The sequence below is a fragment of the Monodon monoceros genome, unplaced genomic scaffold, assembly GCF_005190385.1.
Source record: "Monodon monoceros isolate NGI ecotype Baffin Bay Population unplaced genomic scaffold, NGI_Narwhal_1 Super_Scaffold_20, whole genome shotgun sequence".
Taxonomy (NCBI): domain Eukaryota; kingdom Metazoa; phylum Chordata; class Mammalia; order Artiodactyla; family Monodontidae; genus Monodon; species Monodon monoceros.
This window is the reverse complement of record NW_021703777.1, coordinates 88,248,851-88,273,714: the sequence shown is the minus strand read 5'-3', so window position 1 is coordinate 88,273,714 and position 24,864 is coordinate 88,248,851. Positions and strand designations below refer to the sequence as shown.

The following is a 24,864-nucleotide window of genomic DNA, read 5'->3' as shown; positions in this document are numbered from 1 at the left end:
TGGGCAGGATATGCTGGACAAAGGGTTGATTCACATCCTGGGTGAGATGGCGCAAGATTTCATCACGCTACTCGGAAGAGTGTGTAATTTAAAACGTAGGCATTGTTTATTTCTGGAATTTTCTGTTTAATATTCTCTGACTGTGGTTAACCATAGGTAAATGAAACCACGGACAGCAGAGCCTCGGATGGGGTGGGGTGTCTTTTGTATCCCCATTCTTCTCCAGTGCTCGGCTCTTCCATGCCAGCACACTACCACTGGGGGCACCAGTGAGCGTCACAGCCAGATCCCTCCTCCAGGGTGGATGTGGACCACCTGCTAAGGCGCTGCTGTCCTCTGGGTGCCTGGGCTCTGCTGAGACTCCCCAGTTGCCCCACACAAGTGTCCAGCTAACCTCTGTAGAGAGCTGACCATCAGCCACAGGAGTGCTGAGAAGCAGAACAATAGCCCACTTCCCACACGCCTGCCAGTGGCTGGCCCACAGTTCAACTCTGCTAGACACCCAAGGTAGGCCCATTCATCAGGACTCACTCATAACCTTGCCCAATGGAGGCCTGAGTGGCCTCTGGTCATCTCTCAGAATGCCTCAGGTCAGACTGTGAACAGAAACTCCAATTTCTCTTCTTCTGGGAGTCTTTCCGGAACAATGGCAACACTGCCTCCTCCGTGTGTGAGCTTCTGACGCCAATCCTCGTAATTATCCATCATTGTCTTCATAATTATTCAGCTTAGGGATACACATGGACTTGGTGAAACAATACAGAAATGCAGAGCAGTGTTGTGTGAAAAGAAAGAAGGTTAGCACTCCCCTTGACAAGGATGGAAGAGGCCTTCGGGCCTGACAACATACATATGGTTAAGGCATTGCCACCTACTTCGTGGCATCTAACCACTGTTTTTGTCATACAGAGTGAAGTAAGTCAGAAAGAGAAGAACAAATACCGTATGCTAACACATATATACGGAATCTTAAAAAAGAAAAAAAGGTTCTGAAGAACCTAGGGGCAAGACAGGAATAAAGACACAGATGTAGAGAATGGACTTGAGGACACGGGGAGGGGGAAGGGTAAGCTGGGACAAAGTGAGAGAGTGGCATGGACATATATACACTACCAAATGTAAAATAGATAGCTAGTGGGAAGCAGCCACATAGCACAGGGAGATCAGCTAGGTGCTTTGTGACCACCTAGAGGGGTGCGATATGGAGGGTGGGAGGGAGACCCAAGAGGGAGGAGCTATGGGGACATATGTATATGTATAGCTGATTCACTTTGTTATAAAGCAGAAACTAACACACCATTGTAAAGCAATTATACCCCAATAAAGATGTTAAAAAAAAAGAAATGCAGAGCAAAGCGCAATGCAAACCCAGGGTGGCAGGTACCTCCCCGGGTTCTTTAGTCCCTCACTTAAGTTGAGAATTAAAAGGCCTTTCTGAAAGTAGTTCCTGCACCACTGGTGCCGCCTGTTATCACAACACTGAGGTGATGTGTCTCAGGATCTTTTATAATTATTGTCCCATCATGGCCATTCTAGCCTGTGAGTAGCAGCCTAAATTCTCAATAGAAAATCCTCAGTTTGCTTTCTCAAGCATCCAACTTGTCTACTTGTGCTTAAGAAAAGGACACTGAGGAAGGCTGACTGCAGTGAGCACAGATCCACATGTTTCCTCCCAGTAATGAGGGAGGCACATTCAGTTTTACTGACACCAGCTAATGAAAACTAACCATTGTATGGCCTGCTTCATAACTTGCTATTTTTTTCTAATGGCTCATTCTAACTACATCTAACTAATACAGACAAGCTACAGAGTTAGGGCTGGTTTCTGGACAGGTTTCCTGGCAATTTCACAAAAGCATCCTGAGGAAACTGGCCCTCTGCCCCTAACAGTGCTGGTAAGTCACTGCTGTAAACCCAGCACTCTCGATGTGCCATCAACCGTGGCTTCCAGCACTATCCATGCTGTTTCATACAGGGTGATAGAGGCTGACCAGAAATTCTCAAGAATTCTCCTCTGGAAGCACAACCACAACAAGTGAATCCTGTGCACGTAAACGTCATGCCCACCAGCAAACCCTGTCCTGCCTTTTCCGTGTCTCATTCCCACCCTAACACATCATTCTTCCCTAGCTGGACGTAGAATTGCAATCGCACTCCCGATCCTCCAAATCAGAGCCAGGTTCTTCTAAATAAAACTGAACCGTCGGGTACCTTGAAATTCTTTAAATAAAGGAAAGACTATTAAACATAGTATAAAATCTATGCTCTGATTATCATTACTAAATTAGTATTTCATTGACCCAAACTCAGATTTTATGTTCCACAAAGATGGGGCCTTTGGGAGGTGAACAGGTCATGAGAGCAGAGACTTCATGAATGAGGTTAACACCTTTGTAAAAGGGACCCAGAGAGCTCCCGCATCCCCTTCCGCCAGGTGAGTGAGGCTGCAGCAAAAAGACAGCCAACTAGGAAGTGGGCCCTCACCAGACACCGAATCTGCTGGTGCCTTGGACTTCCCAGCCTCCAGAACTGTGAGAAATAAATTTTTGTTGTTGATAAGCCACCCAGCTTATGGTATCTTATTACAGCAGCCAGAATGAGCTTAGCCAGATGATAAGTGGATGAAAAAGTAAACCATGGCTGAGAAACAGAATTACATTACCTGACCTTAATGATAAAAATCTTTTTAGTAAATAAGAGCTAGCCACAGAATTATTAGGATATTCATAGACAATGTAGAGACTGCTGCATCTCATTCATAACCACTTACATTTCTCAATAAAGGTAGAGGGTCATGATGCAACTGACCTTCAAATAATTCAGAAAACGTGTACATGTAGGCATATTCCAATATAAAGGGAAAAACTAATGGCATGTTGTTACTAATTACTGGGTAAGTAAATTTTTGATATGGGAGATTACTATAGGAGATTATTCTTTCAATTTTTCTGTATGTTGAAAATTTTAATTAAAAAGTTGGGAACAAAAATATTTTTAAGTCCCAGGAACTAAAACTAATCATCAGGCCCAACTTATTAGTTCCCATCTCCCCTCCCCAACCAACCCCAATCCTATACCTCAAAGAGATAAGATGATTTTAGGAGAAAATTCAATCAATACGTTTTTGACCTATATTACACAAGCAAAAAAGTGCTGCAAAAAGAAATATATAATGTCAGTTCCATTTTTTCAAAACATATGTTTCCCTTTTCAGATTTTAAACAGTATCTACAACAGGAAGTGATTTAGATAAAGCAGTACATAAATTTGTGGTCAGTGATGTACTGCATGTGTTTCTACAAAATACCTCTCATGAATAACAGAGGACTATAATATGATTTAAACATAAACTTTTTCTTCAATAATAAAGAATCCTAGACATATTAGATAATATTTAATAATAGCCATATTAATCAGGTATTGCCAAAAGATATTTATAGTCAGATTCTTTAACATCTCCCACTACTCTTCACCAACCCACAGCTTCCCTAGTGAACACGAGTCTAACTTTAGGATCTACGGCTAAATCTGAATATGCTGCATCATTAAAATATAAATGAAAAGGCGCACAAGAATTGCTTAAACAAAATTAAAGGAATATCTTAACTGTTGTTAAAAGAGCTAAGTCCTTTAGGAAAGAATGCAAGGTGTATCAGATAAGATGCTTTTTAGCTGCAAGTATCAGAAACCTTTACTTCAAAAGGCTTTAACAATAAAACAATAATTCTCACGGGGCTTCCCTGGTGGCGCAGTGGTTGAGAGTCCGCCTGCCGATGCAGGGGACACGGTTTGTGCCCCGGTCCAGGAAGATCCCACATGCCGCGGAGCGGCTGGGCCCGTGAGCCATGGCCGCTGAGCCTGCGCATCCGGAGCCTGTGCTCCGCAACAGGAGAGGCCACAACAGTGAGAGGCCCGCGTACCGCCAAAAAAATAATAAAATAAAATAATTCTCAGGCATTACAAGAAATCAACAAGTAGAGCAGCTTAAATGGGTGGTTCCATCCATCTCTCAGATCCACCCTTCTCAGAATGTCAACTTTGCCTCCAGGCTGACCCTTAGTCAGGGTGTGACATCCAGGTCCAGAAATCACCTCCAAGCACAGAGTCATGAAAAAGAATGGACACTCTCCTTGTATCTTCTTAGGAGCCAAGAAATGTTCCTCCAAGCCTCACAGCTAACTACTCTTCATCTCTTATTGGCAATGCCTCTATCAACCCCTAGAGAAAGAGATGCTGTGGTGACCTAGAGCCATCATTTGGTGTGGAATGAAGGTTGGAAAGTCAAACACATTGGCCACTAAGCAATTCTAGAGTCAGGAATTAAGAGCATATAGGGGAGGTGTGTCACTAAATACTGGCAAATATGTAACACAACCCAAGAATGACAATAAAAAATGAAGAGGGAGGTGGGAGAGAGGAAGGATAAATGGGTGGATGGATGAATTGATGGACAAGGTTAGAGACTGTAAACCACGTTTGGTTACCTTGAGCAATGCCTAAGACACAGTAAGTCTCAAAGGCTCTCTGTTCAATAAAGGATCCTCACCTTATTTATCTGATCAGCAACAACTGAGGCTTGACCCACACCCACCTCTCACTCCTCACACACTATACTTTCTCTGAGGCAATCTCATCACTACCTTGTCTCTAGACTCAAATTTGTATCTCTAGCCCAAACTTACCACTCCTGTGAGTTCCCTATCACATACACAGCTATCTAACTCAACATCTACATCTGGACATCTCACAGCCACCTCAAAAATCAGCATAGCCCAAGTTCAATGCCATATCAGAAACCCTAATCTGTGCTTTATCGAGCCCCCCAAGTGATTCTGATGCACATCAAGTTGGATAACCACCAATCCAGGCTAAGGCACTGGTCTCTAAACAGAGATTATGGGCCTTAAATTATCTTAGATTTAACACAGCTCCCTACTTCCCCCTATCCTCACCCCTCATTCCAGCAGTCAGAGCATCTTCTGCTCACCGTGGCTCAGAGTAAAAGCCAAGGTCCTTACAATGACCTACAGGGCCCTCTACAATCTACCCCTCACCCCTCATACCTCTCTGGCCTCACTCGGCTCTCCTTGCTGTTCCTCAAACAAAAGCAGCATGCTTCACAGCACAGCCTTTGCACCTACTATCCCTCCGCCTGTAACGTTCTTTCCCCAGGTGACTCAAGGCTCAATCATTTGTGCTAAGCCCCTGCACTATCACCATGCAAAACTCGCATACACACACAGTGCTGACACACCCAAACTCCACTCCATGTTTTCTTTACTCATAGTACGGTCATCCCTCAGTTCCAGAACCCCCACAAATACCAAAACACAGATGCTCAAGTCCTTTGTACAAAACGGTATAGTACAGTGGGTCCTCCATACCCATGGAAGGTGGAACCCTGGGCGGGGGGGCCGGGCAACTGTACTTATGCTATAAAGCTGCTTGCTATGTTTACTATTCTGTTTCTCCCCACTGCAGCAGAAGCTCCATGAAGACAGGACCTCTGCTGTGTTCACTAATGAACTGCAAGCCTAGGACAGTGTGGGCTATTAATAAATATCTGTTGAGGGCTTCCCTGGTGGCGCAGTGGTTGAGAGTCCGCCTGCCGATGCAGGGGACACGGGTTCGTGCCCCGGTCCGGGAAGATCCCACATGCCGTGGAGCGGCTGGGCCCGTGAGCCATGGCCGCTGAGCCTGCGCGTCCGGAGCCTGTGCTCCGCAATGGGAGAGGCCACAACAGTGAGAGGCCCACGTACCACAAAAGAAAAATAATAATAAAAATAAATAAATATCTGTTGAACAATTTTAAATTAGCTACTCAGGAAAGACTTAATAATGGTTGAGGCAATATTTGTACCAAGCATTGATATTAGGCCAGTTACCTTTTTACTTAACATGATATAATAAATCTACATCAGTTATCCACTGAACGCACTTTTAAAAAAATGCAAATTAATCCTTAAAAAAGGCAGACCATAACCTAGTTTCTAAGATGTCATAAAGATTTAGGTATTATGTCCTAAAAATAAAAATCTCAAACCCTAAATTAAAGAAAAACTCAATCCAAATATTCCTACTTAAAAAGAAAAAAAAAAGCACACACACTCTGCTACTTTCTTATAAGGGACAAAAACAAATATTGGGTTGGCCAAAAGGTTCGTTCCGTTTTTTCCGTAAGATGGCTCCAGTAGCGCTTAGTTGTCTTTAACTTCATTCAAAACAATTTGTTAGATTGTATTGTGACAGCTGTCATATCAGCATGCGTTTAAAAAAAAACACTTATTGGGCTTCCCTGGTGGCGCAGTGGTTGAGAGTCCGCCTGCCGATGCAGGGGACGCGGGTTCGTGCCCCGGTCCGGGAAGATCCCACATGCCGCGGCGCGGCTGGGCCCGTGAGCCATGGCCGCTGAGCCTGCGCGTCCAGAGACTGTGCTCTGTAACGGGAGAGGCCACAACAGTAAGAGGGCCGCGTACCGCAAAAAAAAAAAAAAAAAACTTATCAAAATTGGTGAATTTTTGTGTAGCCATTTTCATATTGAAGATGAAAGAGAAAAAGCAACATTTTCGGCATACTGTTTTATTATTTCAAGAAAGGTAAAAACGCAACTGAAACACAAAAAAAGATTTGTGCAGTGTATGGAGATGGTGCTGTGACTGATCAAACATGTCAAAAGTGGTTTGCAAAGTTTCGTGCTGTTGATTTCTCTCTGGACGATGCTCCATGGTCAGGTAGACCAGTTGAAGTTGACAGCAATCAAACTGAGACATTAATTGAGAACAATCAACGTTATACCATGCAGGAGACAGCTGACATACTCAAAATATCCAAATCATGTGTTGAAAATCATTTGCACCAGCCTGGTTATGTTAATCGATTTGATGTTTGGGTTCCACATAAGTTAAGCGAAAAAGACCTTCTTGAGCATATTTCCACATGCGATTCTCTACTTAAATGTAATGAAAACGTTCCATTTTTAAAACAAATGGTGACGGGCGATGAAAAGTGGATACAGTACAATAATGTGGAATGGAAGAGATCATGGGGCAAGCGAAATGAACCACCACCAACCACACCAAAGGCCAGTCTTCATCCAAAGAAGGTGATGTTGTGTATATGGTGGGATTGGAAGGGAGTCCTCTATGATGAGCTCCTTCCAGAAAACCAAACAATTAATTCCAACAAGTACTGCTCCCAATTAGGTCAACTGAAAGTAGTGCTCGACGAAAAGCGTCCAGAATTAGTCAACAGAAAACGCATAATCTTCCATGAGGATAACACAAGACCGCATGTTTCTTTGATGACCAGGCAAAAACTGTTACAGCTTGGCTGGGAAGTTCTGATTCATCCGCCATATTCACCACACATTGCATCTTTGGATTTCCATTTATTTTGGTCTTTACAAAATTCTCTTAATAGAAAAAATTCCAATTCCCTGGAAGACTGTAAAAGGGACCTTGAACAGTTCTTTGCTCAAAAAGATAAAAAGCTTTGGGAAGATGGAAGTATGAAGTTGCCTGAAAAATGGCAGAAAGTAGTGGAACAAAACAGTGAATACACTGTTCAATAAAGTTCTTGGTGAAAATGAAAAATGTGTCTTTTAGTTTTACTTTAAAACCGAAGGAACTTTTTGGCCAACCCAATACGAATGATGGAAAACAAGCAAGCTCCCAAATGAAAACCAAACATTTAGAAGAACAAAGTGGTAAGCCTAAAGAAAAAGGATCCATTCTAGATGCAGTCTGTAGGAGTGTGTCCACCTGCACCTGTTTTACTTTGTGGAACACTTAATACATCCAAAAAAAAGAGAAAATTAATCCTCTTAAGAAGTCCATTCTTCATCCCAAAAGAACTGCCAGGAGAGCTTGCCTTGCAGGTTTACTCGATCTCTGGGGCTTATCTGCTAGCTAGCTCAACCCAGCCAGCCCTGTTATTCTACCCTACGTGCCCTACCCCACACTACTAAGCCTATCCCTCATTCTGCATGGCTTGGCTACAGTAATTTTAAGGCCAGAGCTTTAAAGTTTGGGCCCTAGTCTGAATAATTTCTTGACCTATCACTTGCTTTTTACACCACATCCTTTTCTGCCATATTTTTAAGTTGTTTGATTTGTTTGTTCTCATTTTCAGGGGTCTCTAACTAGCCAAAGCAGGCTGCAAACATTTGGCTGGCTATGTCTTTCAGGCAGAATTCTCCCAGGCAGCGTGTCAGTGCAAGTGGCTTTATTCAGGAAGGGACCTCAGAACACACTAACAAGAAAGTTAGTGAGCCCAGGAAGAGAAGAGAACCAATAAAGGGGGCATTGTTGAGGCGATCTCTGCTGTGCTCAACTGATACTCAGCCCCCTGGGCACCTGTGGAAGGCAGCCTAGAACACACTCAGGGTCGTTTCTCTTGGGGTGGTTACCCACCATCTGCTTTCAGTCACTGTTTGAGGGTTGCTGAGGCAGGGGTGGGAGAGTGGGGCAGCTTTCATTCCAGCAATGGAGCAAAGAAAGCTCTCAGGTTTTGCATTTGGAAGACTTAGGGAGAGAGACTGAAGGGCGAGTGTTGAAGGAATAAAGTCCGCTACAGTGTTTTCAGGTGATTTTGAAAATTTTGAAAATGATGTCATTATACAAACATGAAGTCATTTATTTGGCTAGCTATGTCTTAAGTTGGGTTCCCCCAAAGCAGCTCAGGACACTTCTAAAGCACTTCCTTGGCAAACCAGCAGGCTCGCTCTCTCTCTCTCTCTCTCTCTCTCTGCTAACAACCCCAGTGGCTATTCCGCTGCTCCCCTGGGAAACTCTAACAGAGGGTCCTAGCCCATATGCCTCAATGGCCACATGACCAGTTCTCCTGCTCTACATCATGCTGGATCCTGCGAAATTGGGATTTTGCTTCCCCAGGTAAGAAGCCTCAGATGCCCCTTGCCCTTGGATCCAGAACCTTATATCGGTTTCATGTGATCTTTTTCCTTCTCTCCCCTCATCCCAGGTAGGGATGGGGAGGCGAGCAAAGACAGAGCCCTTTCCTGGGGACCCACCAACATGTAAGCTCTTTCTATACTCCCTCTAACTCTCCAGGTAGCCCAGGGAAGGTGTATTGAGGTGAAGAGGAATTTTCTTTCTTTCTTTCTTTCTTTTTTAAATCTGTTTCAAACCTCTTTTTTACATTTAGGGTAGGACTTCAGGAACTCACTGGTCAAAAACTGAGTCCTTTTTTCTGTTTTGTCATCCCTTCTCCTAAGGTAGAGTAATTAGGAAACAGGCAGGGAAAATACACATCTGTTAATCTATCAAAATGCTACATCGTTGTCACAGGCTGAACTGTGTCCCCCCAACTGTCTTATATTGAAGTCATAATCTCCAGTATCTCAAAATGTGACTGTATTTGGAGACAGGGTCTTTAAAGAGGTAATTAAGTTAAAATGAGGTCACACAGGTGGGCCTTAATCCAATATGACTGGTGTCCTTACAAGAAGGGGAGATTAGGACACAGACACACACACAGGGAAGACTTCGTGAAGACACCAGAGGAAAACGGATGGCAACCTATAAGCCAAGGAGAGAAGCCTGGAACAGATCCTTCTCTCATGGCCCTTAGAAAATACCAACTCTGCCAGGGCCTTGATCTTGAACTTCCAGCCCTCAGAACTGTGAGGAAACAAATGTTCGTTATTTAAGCCACCCAGTCTGGGGTACTCGTTACGGCAGCCCTAGCAAACCAGTACAATGATTACACTCACAGAGATTGTTTTGGGCTCTATTTCAGACACAAAGTCCTAAAGTCTCTGCAGTCCTGGAAGAGAAGCCACCTAGATACACTATTGATTGTGTAAGAGCCAGAAGCAAACTGGAGTCCACGAGAAGCATCTTACAGGGATGAAAATCACAGAGGGGTACAAGAGATATTCTTTGGGTTCAGTCGCAGGATGAGGACAGCAGTGCAAAGACACAGAGCAGGTTAGAAAGCTAGGTAACCAGGCAGAGAGGGAAAATGAGAAGCATTATGGAAACAGCAGAAAGTATGAATGAAGAGATTGTTCAAGGAGTTGGTATGGAAAGTACTAAACTTAGAGAGGCTTTAAAATTAGCAAACCGAATCAGAAAGCAGCAACATGGTAGAAACTATAAATACGAAAGATGGTGCTGTGCCCTAGGGGAAGGAAAGCCCCCAGTCCTCTCCCACACCTTCCTCCCCGAGGCCCCTGCACCAACACCCTACTTCCAAGCCCAGGTGGAATAATGGGGCAGCGCTAGGGAAGGTCTAGAAGCCGGCAACCAGCCTTGGGTAGTGAACTCCCACAAAAGGGTCAAGCAACTGGCTAAGGGCTCTCTTTGGTCTACCTTGTGCTCTGGAAATCAAGTGAAACAAAGGCCAGGGGCATTTCCACGAGAGGCCGCGGGGCCCTTTGCAGCCTCTGGTCCCAGGAGGAACGTGGAGGAGGAAGGAGCACCACCCGGCTCGTGCCCACAGAGGAAGGCCCTGTGGGTGGGGTGCTTCCTCTGGGACGCTTGACCCTCTCCTTCCTTCTCGGGGTCAAGTCTTCCAAGACTGCAGTCGGAGCCTAGCTCTACCATCCCTGTCCCCTTCTGTCTCAAGTGGGCGGCTCTCCTGCAAAGACAGTGTGAGAAGCAGCCATCCCCCCAGGCATGCGCGACCCTCCTCCATGGCAGTGGTTAAGGCCAAGGTTCAGGCCTAGGCTTGGAAGTGTACATAGAAAATGCCAAGCATAGGGCATGCTTAGGTAAAGATGATCCCGGACAGAGGAAGCCCAGTCCCAGAGTCATCACTGGGATTTCAGGCTGAAGCCCCCATCAATGTAACAGTCTTTCAAAGTCCCCCAGTGTGTGTGTGTGTATATACATACACGTATATGTACATGTATATACATATATGTACATATATACATGCATAACTGTACACGTGTGTGTGTTTCTCTCTGGCCCTATATAAGAGAGATGGTGTTCTGGGATTCTGGTATAAACAGCCCCCTGGCTGAAAACAGTAGCAACATTTTAATATCATCTAATATGTTGCTGGCAGCCTAATGTTTCTAACATGTACAGGGATTTATTTTCAACAAATGGCTGAAAATAAGGCCAAAGACAAAGGAAATTAAAAAATAAATGTAGAAAGGATGGTAATTCACACCAGAGCACAGAACTTTAGCTATGCTGTCCACACTTCGGATGTACATGAACCACCACAGCAATCCTGGTGCCAAAAGTAACTTGTGTTTCTAAACACAACAGACACCACTTATCACCTAGGAGTGCCTGTCATCCTTCCTTGGAAAGGGCAAACCGCACTGACCCTGCCATCATTCTGAGCACCTACTCAAGGCCTGACAATGTGCTACATGCTAAGGGTATCTGTCAGGCACAATGACTCTTCTTGCAAGGAACAGAAAACCAAACAGGAACAGGCTGCCTCATTCAACTCTAACAGTCCAGAGGGAGTCATACTTCGGCGAGGTCCCGCCAGCTCCCCTACGCTAACCCTGATGGACCTACCCCACACTCCTCAGTGTCGGCTCCGGCCCAAAGCCCGCAGCACGGTGGCTTCTGTACCAGAAGTACAAGCATCTTTTCTGATGAAAGTGAGGAAATTCCTCTCCCCAAAGCCCCAAGCAAATCTCAACTCAGTTAAATTGGGTCAAATGCCCATTCCTGAACCAGTGACCATGGAATGTGTGTGGACTCTCCTATCAAGATAAGGCCTAGAAATGAGGTGCAGCCAGCATCCTCTGAAGCACATGGACTATGTGGAACAGAACAGGAGGGCTTGAATGAAAACAGAAAAAAAGAAAATCTGAGAATTAAGCACTGCTGTGCCGAGATCATTTTACAGCTGTGTGTGTACACACATGTGTATACATACCCATGTTTATATGTATACATATGCATACATGAGTGCATTGCTATATATGTATATGTAAATGCACACACACACACATATATATATAAAGCCTAATTTAAAGATGTTTGATCTTAATGAAAAGGACAGACCTACATAAAAGGATGAAGAACTCTGGATGTTACATGCTTAAATAACACATCTGTGATCAAAGCAATAAAGTCCTGTGGGATTCAACTGTGGCAGAAGACACTAAGTAAAACAGTCAAGGAAAGGCACACAGAAGGAGAAAAAGTGAAGCAAAGAGAACTAAGAAAATGAGGAAAGTCTGTTATCCAACAGAAATGGAGATGCTCACTGTGACTGGCTCCCTGATGTATCGGAAACGTTACCCTAAGTGTATGAGTAATATGTGAATTTGAAACTTGATCCTAGAATAGCATTCAGCGCACAAGCAATTAAATATCCATTTTTAATCCATTAAAAACTCACCAAGGCAAAAACTAAGTGCTACTTGTCCCACATCTTATCAGAAGCAAACTAGACCTCATCATTAAACAAAACAGAATTATCACATTCAAAGACGGCTGAATAAGACAGTCAAAGTTTATCCAAAAGTACTTCTCCTGGATGTGTTTTTTTTTTTTTTTGATTCTACTGGACTATCTTATAAGGCATAAACATTATGACAGAATTTCAAAACAGCATTGAGGCTTTAAAAGCCACTATCATGCATGGCCTGTTTTGTAAATAAAGTCACATCCACATTGATTCGTGTATGCATTCTCAAGATACTGGCATAACTGGGTCACTGTGACAGAGACCATATGGCCCACAAAGCCTAAATTATTTAATATCTGGCCCTTTACAGCAAGTCTGCACTTCTGTGCTTTAATGAATTGTTTTTTAAAATGCAATTCTGAGATGTTTTATAATAAAATATTGGGAAAACTCAATTTTTATTTTGAGAAGTTGAGAGTTTAGTAACAGACTTACAATGAAAGTGCAGTGAATAAAATACCAATAAGAGATGATAATAAAAGAATACTCACAATCTTTCAAGGAGACTTAACCCCGAAAATGAGCCATTCTTCAGCTCGGATATTTTATTGTTACTCAGAATCCTAAAAATGACAAAAAAAAAAAAAAAAGGTAAGTTGCCTAATATATGTACACCATCAATATCAAAGTAATTTAGCTTGTTAGGTTTAAATCTAAATATGAGGAATTCTAAGAAGTCATTTATTACCCAAAGAATTTTTGAGATGCCTGACAAAAAAAAAGGAGCTTCTTTCTCTGAGAAACGACCCAAAATAGCTAACTTGCACATCTTGTCACATCTTAAATTGTTCCTGTCACATTGAACCAAAAATTTTGAAATAAAAAGGGAGAGAAGTCAACACAAAATAGCTCTTAAGTTCAGAATAAAAATAAAGAATGCCACGTACATTTACATAATTAATCAACTTACATAAGTTGAATACTTAAAAACTGGAAACAACAGAAAAATGCAGAACAAGTGCTCTACAAAATGCTGACTTTAAAAGAAATACAGTATCTTCTAGATACCATTTCAATAATGCTGAATATTACTTGTAACTTAACCATATACAAATCTGTATTGTGTGAAAATATGCTTTTTGCACACACGCACAGACACAGATAGCTGTATTACAATACTACATCTCATGTATTAGGACGATGCTCTTAAAAAAAATGAACTGGAAACAAAAAAAAAGATTTAAAAGAAGTCCTAGTTGGCAGGACTTGCCTAAGAGCAGACAATGTGTACATGACCTTGCTTCCTCTCAAGGCTTTGTAACTACGCTCCTTTTGCAGCTTGGATGCCAACACAGTAAGTCCCCTACGTACGAACCTTCAAGTTGTGAACTTTCAAAGATGCGCCCATGTGTTGCACAAGTGGTTGCGCTTTTAATGAAGACCTGATGGAATTGGAGGCCCAGAGAAAGGACTAAGAGAGACAAAAGGAAGAAGTAACTGAAGAGATTTACGACACAGGAAATGGCATGGAGATTTTCTTTACTTCAGGAGACACTGCTAGTTTTTGAGGCACAGGACCCGATCATAGAACGGTACACGAAGGTTGCAGCAGCCATTCAGAATGCAATCCAGTGCTACCATGTCATCTATGAAGAGAAAAAAAGACCTACTATCCAGACAGCACTGGATCGTTTTTTCAAGAGGGTAGATAGAATTGAATCCAGCAAGGAACCAGAACCTGTGCCGTCAACGTCAGGTGTGAGTGAAACAGCAGCTTGCCCTCCGTCTCCTATTGCTGACGATCCTTCAGCTCTACCATCTCCCACCTCCTCTCCCTCCTCCAGTCAGTAACTCTTCTTGCCTGTTCACTCGATGCCAGCCCTGTATGCCAGCTGTTGTCCTGTACTGCTGTACTTTTCAAGGTACTGTGCTGTAAGATTAAAAATGTTTTATTTTTTGTGTTTGTTTTTTATGTATTATTTGTGTGAAAAGTATTATAAACCTATTACAGTATAGTACTGTAGAGCCAATTGTGTTAGCTGGGTACCTAGGCTAACTCTGTTGGACTTAAGGACAAACTGGACTTAACAACGCACTCTAGGAACGGAACTCGTTCGTATGTACGTAATTTCCATACAGGAGAAAATGCAAAAGCTACCTTACTTGGGGGAATGACACCCAGATAAGGTAAATGAAAACACCAAGGCATAGAAAAGTTAAATTAATGGCCCAAGATCACACTAGCGGAGGCAGAGGCAGATGTGAACCCCGGCACGCTCCACTCCAAACCCCACATTCTTCAATATACACCAACGTTGGTCAAGAGCCACTCTTACTGGCATTTCAGCAGAAAATTCTCCATCCCACACAGTGTTGCAACTTCAGGGGCACCCTCACACTGCGTACAGGCTGAGTGCTGCCCCCCACCTGGGACGGTGCAACACTGTATAAACAAATGTTAACAGAGAACACCCCTGGGTCGTAAGATTTCAGGTATTCATTTTCATTTTGTCTACTCTCATCTTTCTTTTAAAAAAAAATCCACTATGTGTATGAAAACAAGCAAAATCAGCCATTTGACTGATTTTCTTTGGCTTTAAGTAGAATTTTTTTTTTTTAATACCGCTAATGCAGGTTAACATTTCACAGCATTTTGGTGAGATGATTAGGGGCTTCTAAAGTCAAGCGTACTTGTGCTTGAAGGCCAGCTCTATCACTTTCAAATTACACTAGTCTTGGGCAAGTCACTACATTTCTCTGTAACAGAATTCGTCATTCATAAATGGGAAGAACAGTATCTACCTCATATAACTCTAGAAAGAAAGCAGAAAATGCCTAACATACTCAGTGAGTATTAAGTTTAAGGTTCTATTTCCTTGGTTCTAAGACACACATCTTCCCTCATTTTAATGTTTCTGAAATCAAGATGTATCTGGCAATCAAAGTACATTACTATGTAGTATTTTCTCTCTCCAAGCTGTTACTAAAGCAAGGATGGTGATCAAAAACATGCCGGGTTGGGGGGAAGGGGAGAGGGATAAACTGGGAGATTGGGATTGACATATACACACTACTATATATAAAATAGATAACTAATAAGGACCAACTGTACAGCACAGGGAACTCTACCCAATACTCTGTAATGGCCTATATGGGCAAAGAATCTAAAAAAGAGTGGATATATGTATATGTATAACTGATTCACTTCGTTGTACACCTGAAGCTAACACAACGTTATAAGTCAACTATGCTCCAATAAAAATTTTTTTAAATGCAAGTGAAAAATGATTCGTATCCTCAAGGAATTTACACTTAGCAAAAAAGAAATGAACATCATAATCACATTCAGAAATGCAAGTTGGAATGTGAACTCCACATACTCAATCAGCAAAGACAGAATTTAGGCGCCAATATAAAGCTTAATATTCCATTCTTACACCTTTGGGCAATATTCACATTAAAAAGACCAAGAGCATGAACTATAAGACTTTGTTCATTTTAACTAAGCGGATGTAATCTTAAAACAAAATTCAAATTCAAAAAAAGCCAATTAAAACACCATTTTCTCTAATCAAAATTACAAAAGGTTATTTCAAGTAAGGTGGTAGGCACGGGCAAAAGCAAACTTGGACTTGGACGTGGCCACAAGGTCACTGGAACAATATTTCTCCAGCTGCCTAGCAGTCCACACCCAAGAGCCACCAGGCTTGCTTTCCTAAATAGGCACTGATCCTAAGCTAACAAGTTACCAAATCTGACAAAAAATATATTCAATGACCTTATTCAGACATGATTTATAACAGACAAAAATTGGAAAGTACCAAAGAGTTCAGTTTGTGTAAGAGGAGTAGTTAAATGATGGTACACCAAAAACAAAATGTTATACATCCATTAAAAAATGATGCTTTTAAAGGAAAGTTAATAAAAAGGAAATTGTTTACAATCAGTTAAAAAGCAGAAAACAAAACTGATATCATTGATTGAAAAGAATGCAGAGACAAAAAAAAAGACTTGGAAGAAATACATCATAATGATCACTATCTTAGTGATGAGGTTTCTACTCTTTTATTCTTTATAATCTTGCAGTATCTTTTGAAATATCTAGAATAACTCTTATTTTTAAAATATACTTTCTGATGATAAACCTAAGAATCTTAATTACCAAGTACAGCTTGAAATTGACTTAATTTTGAGTATAATTATATCTTAGAAATAAACACTGAAGTAAGGAATACTTTATTTGTGCTTTGAGATTTAAGACTCGCATTTCTTATTTACATTCCAAAAAGATTTATGGGGCTTCCCTGGTGGCGCAGTGGTTGAGAGTCCACCTGCCGATGCAGGGGACACGGGTTCGTGCCCCAGTCCGGGAAGATCCCACATGCCACGGAGCGGCTAGGCCCGTGAGCCATGGCCGCTGAGCCTGCGCATCCGGAGCCTGTGCTCCGCAATGGGAGAGGCCACAACAGTGAGGGGCCCGCATACCGCCAAAAAAAAAAAAAAAAGATTTATGTAGTGACTATTTGCAACTTAAAAGGCAGTAGTGCAAAGAACAATAGTGTTGATATCTAGAGCCCAAGGTTTTAATTGAGATCTCACAAGTAATAAATGATTCCATCTGTGACAAGTCACTTCACTTTTCTAGGTAGACTTCATTTCATCAATTTTAAGACAGAAAAGATTAGACCAGAATGATCACCAAGCTCCTTCCAGCTTCTTTTAATTTTCTATAATTATTCATGTTGTAATGAGCAAAGCTGTCGAACTTGATGGTGACTGAGAATTTACAACCAATAAACCAAAAGTAAGGAAACAAAGGAAAACAACACAATCTACCAAGCTCAGTGCCACTGCTATCCTGTTTCTGAATGAAGAATGAAACCCACATATAGAAGTAGCTTGGGAAAAACTGCCAGGGTTGTAACTGAATTATACTCACTTAGATTCAGTATTGCTTCAGCAAAAGGACTGTCATCTGCTCAGTCATAAAGGCTTTAGCAGAATTAATGATAGATTTTATTGAGAGTAAAAGGGAAGACATTTCATCACACTTAAAAAGTTATAACTGTAACCTTAAAAACAGTTTCAATATATTCAGTCTACATATTACTTGATGTGTTAAAGGATCTTGTGCAAGAAAACAGGATCGGTGTGAATAAATCTACTCTTCAGACGGCTTTTACACTCAATTTTGAGACGGAGGTACTGTGGAACTAGCAAATGCATAATATCACGTAACACATAAACCTAAAACCTATTCATACTCAATATTTTTGCTGACATCTTTAAAATTTCAAACTTTCTAGGAGGTAACTAAATGAAAAATATAAAACTTGACCAGAGTTATAAAGCTTATTATACATACCCATTTCTGTTCTATACTAATGATGTTATCACCACATTATCTATAGACAACACCTCTTGAATTTAAATACAAGAAGAGTTTGTTGTCCATTGCTACCATTTAACACAGAAACAAGTTAGTTCAGTATATCACGTATGCTGAAACATGAAAAAAGGAGTAAGACTTAAATGCAGACATGTTTTTTAAAAAAATCAAAACTTTATGGAGCAGAAAGAAATAAAAATTAAGCATTACAATTTCTCAGTTGCATGCTATTCCAGCTCCCAGAATGGAATGCTGTTCACAGGATCCACACCCTGTATGGCAGAAGACACAGAATAATTTTCCTTTTGAGAGGAAATGAAAATATATTTCAAGAGCATTAAATATTCGGAGTAAACATTAGGAATATAATTCTTAAAGGCAATATAATTTCCTGAAGGAAAAATAAAACATAAATAATCAAATAGGGTCATCAGAGTGGGTTGAATGGTGTTCCTCAAAAAGATACATCCCTCCAGAACCTGTAAATGTGACCTTAATTAGAAAAAGGCTGTTTGCAATGGAAGTTAAGGCTTTGAGATTGTCAAGAGATGAGATTGTCCTGGATTAGGGTGGGCCCTAAAGCCAATGACAAGTGTCCCAGAAGAGAAGGGAAGAGGACACAGAGGGTCATGTGAAAACAAGGGCAGTCTCAGAAAGAGAAGGAAAAAAAAAATAAAATGGAAGGCAGGTAGATTTACAAGCATAATAACCAAAGATTTTCCAGAACTAAGGAAAGGTGCAAATGGGACTATGTTTTTAAATGTAGTATATTTTAAAAACTTCTTTTTTGGGACTTCCCTGGTGGTCCAATGGTAAAGAATCCGCCTTCCAATGCAGTGGACGCGGGTTCGATCCCTGGTTGGGGAACTAAGCTCCTACATGCCGCAGGGCAACTAAGCCCACACGCCACAACTAGAGAGAGAAAACCCACACACCACAACTAAAGAGAAGCCGTGCACCACAACGAAAGATCCCACATGCCGCAACTAAGACACGACACAGCCAAAAAATAATAAAGTATTTAAAAAATGACCATTAAAAAAAACCTCCTTTTTGACATTTTTAATGTTACAATATAAACAATATTTACATCTACTATCAAAGACAAAGGACTAATTCCCCAAATATATAAAGAGCTCTTTAAAAAAAAAAAATTCCCTATAGAAAATCTAGCAAAGGCCGTGAAAAGATAGTTCAATAAAACTAAACACTAATGGGGCTTCCCTGGTGGTGCAGTGGTTGAGAGTTCGCCTGCCGATGCAGGGGACACAGGTTCGTGCCCCGGTCCGGGAAGATCCCACATGCCACGGAGTGGCTGGGCCCGTGGGCCATGGCCGCTGAGCCTGCACGTCCGGAGCCTGTGCTCCACAACGGGAGAGGCCACAACAGTGAGAGGCCCGCGTACCGCAAAAAAAAAAAAAAAAAAAAGTAAACACTAATGGATCATAATCATATGAAGGGATATACAACCTCAATCACAAGAGAAATGTAAATTACTAATATAAGACAGCATAAATCACTTATCCGAATAGGGAAAGATGTGATAACACATTTTATATTCGGAGAGAAACAGCCACTCATATTTTGCTATAAATCAGTAAAATCACTATGGCGGGCAAAAACACAAATGCATATATTAATATGATTCATTTATTCCTTCTGGAAATTTACCCTAAAGACATACTTACACATGTGCAAAATACAGTACATATGTTATATATCAGTTATATATTTAGATAACAAAATTATTCATTGCACTATAAAAGCTAATTACTGGATATTTAAGTTGGTCCGAGGAATATGGGATTGGGTTAAGTTATCCATTAAATGGATACCATGCAGAATGTGAGGCTGGGAAGCTCTTTAGGTATTCAATATAGAAAGACCAGAGACATACTGAAGACTGAGGGCATACATTTACATATTAAAAGTTACCATCCCTTGACATTTCTGATTTGCTCAAATAATAATACAAATGGATTCTGTACCAGATTTATCATGTAGAATAACACCTGTTACCGCTACATCTTGATCAAGAGCAAGAAAAAGAGGCAATATGGCTAGGCTACACTTCTGAGTCACTAACCTCAACGGGCACACAGCCTAAACCTTTAGGGTCAACTGTGATAAGTTAAAATCATAAATGTTACCTCCTCAAAAGTAAATGTTTAATGCTTTGCTTCATTTATCCCACTAATGAAAACTGGTTACTCCCCACGTTCTCTTGGGGGCAGCCAAATCCAACCCGCCACCTGTCTGCTTGACAGCCCATGGGCTCTAAAATGGTTTTTATGTTTTTAATGGTTGAAGGAAAACCAAAAGAATAATATTTTATGATACATGAAAAAATCTACGAAACTCAAATTTCTTAAAGTTTTATTGGAACACGAACATGCCCATTTGTTCACATATTGTCTACAGCGGCTTTGATGCTATGACGTCAGACTTGAGCAATGCCAACAGAGACTGTCTGGCCAGGGAAGTCTAAAATATTTACTATCTGGCCCTTTACAGAAAAAGTTTGCCAACTCCTGTTTTAGTGTACTCTGTCTCGGCTTATTCTGTTTTCAGGCAAATGAAAATCATGCTGATTTCTAAATTAATTCCTCCTAGCAAGTAAGAATAAGAGTATCTACTGGATTTCAAAACTCTCCATCAATTTGAATAATCTTTATTTTAAAATCACATTTAATTCCGCATGCCATCAGCAATTACACACATTTTGTCCCCAGTATTATCAGTTTGTTCACCATTGTGTCCTTCTGTTAATTGGATGCATTCATTCATCCATTCATTCATTCCTGCAGAAAAAATTCTGGGTGTTATGCTTCAGTCCCCATGTGTCAAAAAATGTTTTGCCCTCACTGTCATATTGTCATATCATTTTTTTAAAATAAATTTATTTATTTGTTTATGGCTGCATTGGGTCTTCATTGCTGCGCGGGGGCTTCTCATTGTGGTGGCTTCTCTCGTTGCAGATTCTGGGCTCTAGGCACACAGGCTTCAGTAGTTGTGACTCGCAGGCTCTAGAGCACAGGCTCAGTAGTTGTGGCACACAGGCTTAGTTGCTCCACGGCATGGGGAATCTTCCTGGACCAGAGATCGAACCCGTGTCCCCTGCATTGGCAGGCGGATTCTTAATCAGTGCGCCACCAGGGAAGCCCATATCACCTTGTTTTAACAGCACTTTTCATTATCGGAAATTACTCTTCAGATATTTGCCTATTTACCATGTCTCCCACGACAAGGTAAAAACTCATAAAGCGTAGGGATCTTTTCCAACTTGACTGTCACCACATCCCCCCACACACACAAAAAAAATCATAATGGTGGACATTTGAGAGATTCTATCATGCAGCCATTCTTTTTTTTTTTAACATCTTTATTGGAGTATAATTGCTTTACAATGTTGTGTTAGTTACTGCTGTATAACAAAGTGAATCAGCTACATGTATACATATATCCCCATATCCCCTCCCTTTTGAGTCTCCCTCCCACCCTCCCTATCCCACCCTTCTAGGTGGTCACAAAGCACTGAGCTGATCTCCCCGTGTGATGCAGCTGCTTCCCACGAGCCATCTATTTCACATATGGTAGTGTATATATGTCAGTGCTATTCTCTCATTTCGTTCCAGCTTACCCTTCCCCCTCACCATGTCCTCAAGTCCATTCTTCACATCTGTGTCTTTACTCCTGTCCTGCCCCTAGGTTCATCAGAACTTTTTTTTTAGATTCTATATATATATATGTATGTATGTGTGTGTTAGCATACGGTATTTATTTGTTTTTCTCTTTCTGACTTACTTCACTCTGTATGACAGACTCTAGGTCCATCCACCTCACTACAAATAATTCAATTTCGTTTCTTTTTATGGCTGAGGAATATTCCATTGTATATATGTGCCACATCTTCTTTATCATTCATCTGTCGATGGACACTGAGGTTGCTTCCATGTCCTGGCTATCGTAAATAGAGCTGCAATGAACACTGTGGTACATGACTCATTGAATTATGGTTTTCTCAGGGTGTATGCCCAGTAGTGGGATTGCTGGGTCATATGGTAGTTCTATTTTTAGTTTTTTAAGAAACCTCCATACTGTTCTCCATAGTGGCTGTATCAATTTACATTCCCACCAACAGTGCAAGAGGGTTCCCTTTTCTCCACACCCTCTCCAGCATTTATTGTTTGTAGATTTTTTGATGATGGCCATTCTGACTGGTATGAGGTGATACCTCACTGTAGTTTTGATTTGCATTTCCCTAATGATTAGTGATGTTGAGCATCCTTTCTTCTTTGTGTGGATACATACTCATTCACTCCTCACAAGAACACTATGAAGCCGATACTATTCTTTTTTTTCTAAGACAGTAACAACAAAAATTTGCAAGTTAGGCAACTTGCCCAGGTTCATATTCAGACCAAGTAGCAGACTGAAGATTCAAACAGTGCCTGATAGGTAAGTGGCTTGTGGGGCTAGGGAGGTGCGCTACTCAGATCTCCCTTCCAGAGAGACCCTGCACAGGAGAGCAGGCAGCTGACCACTTCCGGCTGCAACTGTCCAGAGAATCTGCCTCAGTTTCCAAGCAGAGGCCACCCACTTTGCAGGCAACGCCAGCCCAGGACTGAGCACAGCAGTGATAAGTAGGTTCTCTGTTCCTGGCCAGTACAGACTCCCCAGCAGTCCTGCTCTGCACCAGAGTTCCCTGCTGGGCTGGCCAAGACTTTCCCATAGCTGCACGGTAGTCTGCTCCACCCAACTGTCCTTCCTTCCCCCTCTCCTTTCACAGGGGCTAGCCCTGCATCTCAATCCAGAGGTGTTCCATACCCACTTCTGCTTCATCTCCCTTTTTTCCCATAGTTATTTCCCCGTGTAAACATCTTATTCTTCTAACCCCACTCTGGCATGCACTTCCCAGAGGATCCAACTGATAAGATGCCCACAATATCTGTTCAATAAATGAAAGAAATAAAAATACAGCTGGGTTTAATGTTCTGTGTTCAAATGTCCCTCTATAAGGAATTAATGATACAGTATCTACAATGTCCGGGCATGCAGCTGTAAAGATGAGACATAGAAATCTCAGTCCCAAGCTCATTCCTTCTCTGAGACTTACGGGAAAACAATGGGAGTGGGGGGAGGTCAAAAAAATCTACCAGAATATGTCTAGTTTTCTTCTTTTAATATTGCAATAAAAGTTGTCCCAAGATACTTTTTTCCACATTTGAACCCTTCTAAAATTAGAACCATCTTAAAATGGATATCAAAAGAAATGTCCAGCTACTAGGAAAAGTTGTCACTACTGGCAAATACACAAACCGTGGCTGAAATGTGAAGTCTGGATCCTTAATTATAGCTTAATGTTCATACATTAAGATCTGACTATGATACAGCACTGAAATAAAAAGTTGTGTAATAGAAGACTGGATATTATATGACAGTCAGCATAATTAAAGGCAACAGAGTAAATCTCCCAGAATTTAACATTTAGGAAAGACGGCTGGGATTCATTCATGAGTCATGGAGAAGTATCACTCAAGCAGCTATGTCTCTCATAAGCCGCCAGCTAATTTATAAGGGAAGCAGTTTAACTCCCAGTGAAACATGATTAAAAGGGGGAGGGAGGAGCTTGTTAAATTAACCAAGTAAAAAGGACAAACAAAACCCTAATATTCTTTATAGACAGACAAACCATATTGCCAAGACTAAAGATGCAAAAGAAAAAGTCAAGATCACTTTTATAAAAAGCTCAGTGGGTTAAGATATGCATCAGGCTGTCAAATGTCTTAAAATACATTTACCATACCTACGTAGAAAGAAAAAGGAACTGATACAGGGGTAAAGTGTTATTAATAGAAAAATCTGGCAAATCTGGATAGAAAATATATGAGGGTTCTACAGATTATTATTATTCTTTTAACTTTCACGTAGAGTTTGAAATTATTTTCAAATGAACAGTGTAAAAAGCTTTGTGTTAAAATGACACTATGCCTAACAAGAATGGTCAAGTGATTCCGAGGACCTCTGAATGAGAAGGCGGGGTGTCCACTTAAATATTGAAGCAGTGGCATTTCATGGTGTGGGAAAATGAAATAGACACTTACAGAGGAACCAGCTCCCTCACTGAAAAGCTGTTTGCCATCTGACTGCTGATGGCATCTACCGGCTGCTTTTTCCTTCTACGTCTGTTCCTTAAGTTGGTTGGATACTATGTCTCGTAGACCCATCCTTCACATCTCTCAATTCTTCTTCATAATTCTTAAACCTTCTGCTTTCAATTTTGAAATAAATCCTCAGCTGAGTTTTCCCGACCACTAATTTTCTCAGCCTGAAGTGGTTCCCATTTTGCTCTTGGGTCCATTTACTGCCCCCAGCCAGCACGTTCTAACATTACAATCTCACAGTTAACTTCTCAGACAGCCTCCTTTTCTCAACAGCTCCTTTCCCACACCAACTCCTGCTTTATATATTGCCCTTCTCCTGGATCTGAGACTAGGAATTAGAAGTTTCCTTTATTAACTTTTCCTTAATCATGCTGTTGATCACATGCCTGATGACACGCGGTTGCTTGCTCATCTTTACAAATGGGGGTCTGGGCTGATGTGTATTCCTCGCTGCACAGGGTTTCTTGAGCGCACTTGAAAAGAATGGGGAATGGGTAGGAAAGGGAGGTGAGCAAAATGCCTTTATTTCAAGGCACAGAAGCCTCATATCCTTGGAAGGAACAAAAGAAACCTGAGGTCCCCGACGTAAACTTCAACTTCCAGCTACAGTCACCCATTGGTATTCTGCCTTGTCAAATCTCCCAGCTTATTTAAAACTCAGCTAAAGGGCTTTGTTGCAGAGGCAAACCCTACCATCAAGCCCTCTGAGTCAAACTCAATGAGAGCAGAGCTGGAGCAGCTGTTTCAGGGCTATGAATTCCTGGCAGAGCACTCTGCTCACCCACTTCTGCTGCCACTCCCTCGAGTTTCAATTCTTGGGAATCTTCCAAGATCCTGTTAAGAATATTCATTTGTCTAGTTATTCCTGCTTTTGTCTCTTTTGGGTTGTAAGTACCTTCACTGTGCAGTTTCGCCATCAATCTGATCCCATCTGTTTTATTTATTCCATAGCGTCCTCAGAGCTTC

At 41.4% G+C, this 24,864-nt stretch overlaps 1 protein-coding gene and 1 non-coding gene across 3 annotated transcripts in view; one reads left to right on the top strand and one right to left on the bottom strand.

Annotated features, from left to right (window-relative positions):
- ADGRA3 (adhesion G protein-coupled receptor A3) overlaps positions 1-24,864 on the bottom strand; it is a 116,397-nt gene that overhangs the window by 73,365 nt on the left and 18,168 nt on the right. For both annotated transcript variants that reach the window (XM_029235563.1, XM_029235564.1), the window contains exon 2: positions 12,897-12,968. In XM_029235563.1, coding sequence (XP_029091396.1) covers positions 12,897-12,968 — 72 coding nt within the window. The remainder of the gene's footprint in view (positions 1-12,896; positions 12,969-24,864) is intronic.
- On the top strand, positions 776-901 carry LOC114903291. The gene has a single exon (XR_003795682.1). It is a non-coding gene; the product is annotated as a U6atac minor spliceosomal RNA (small nuclear RNA).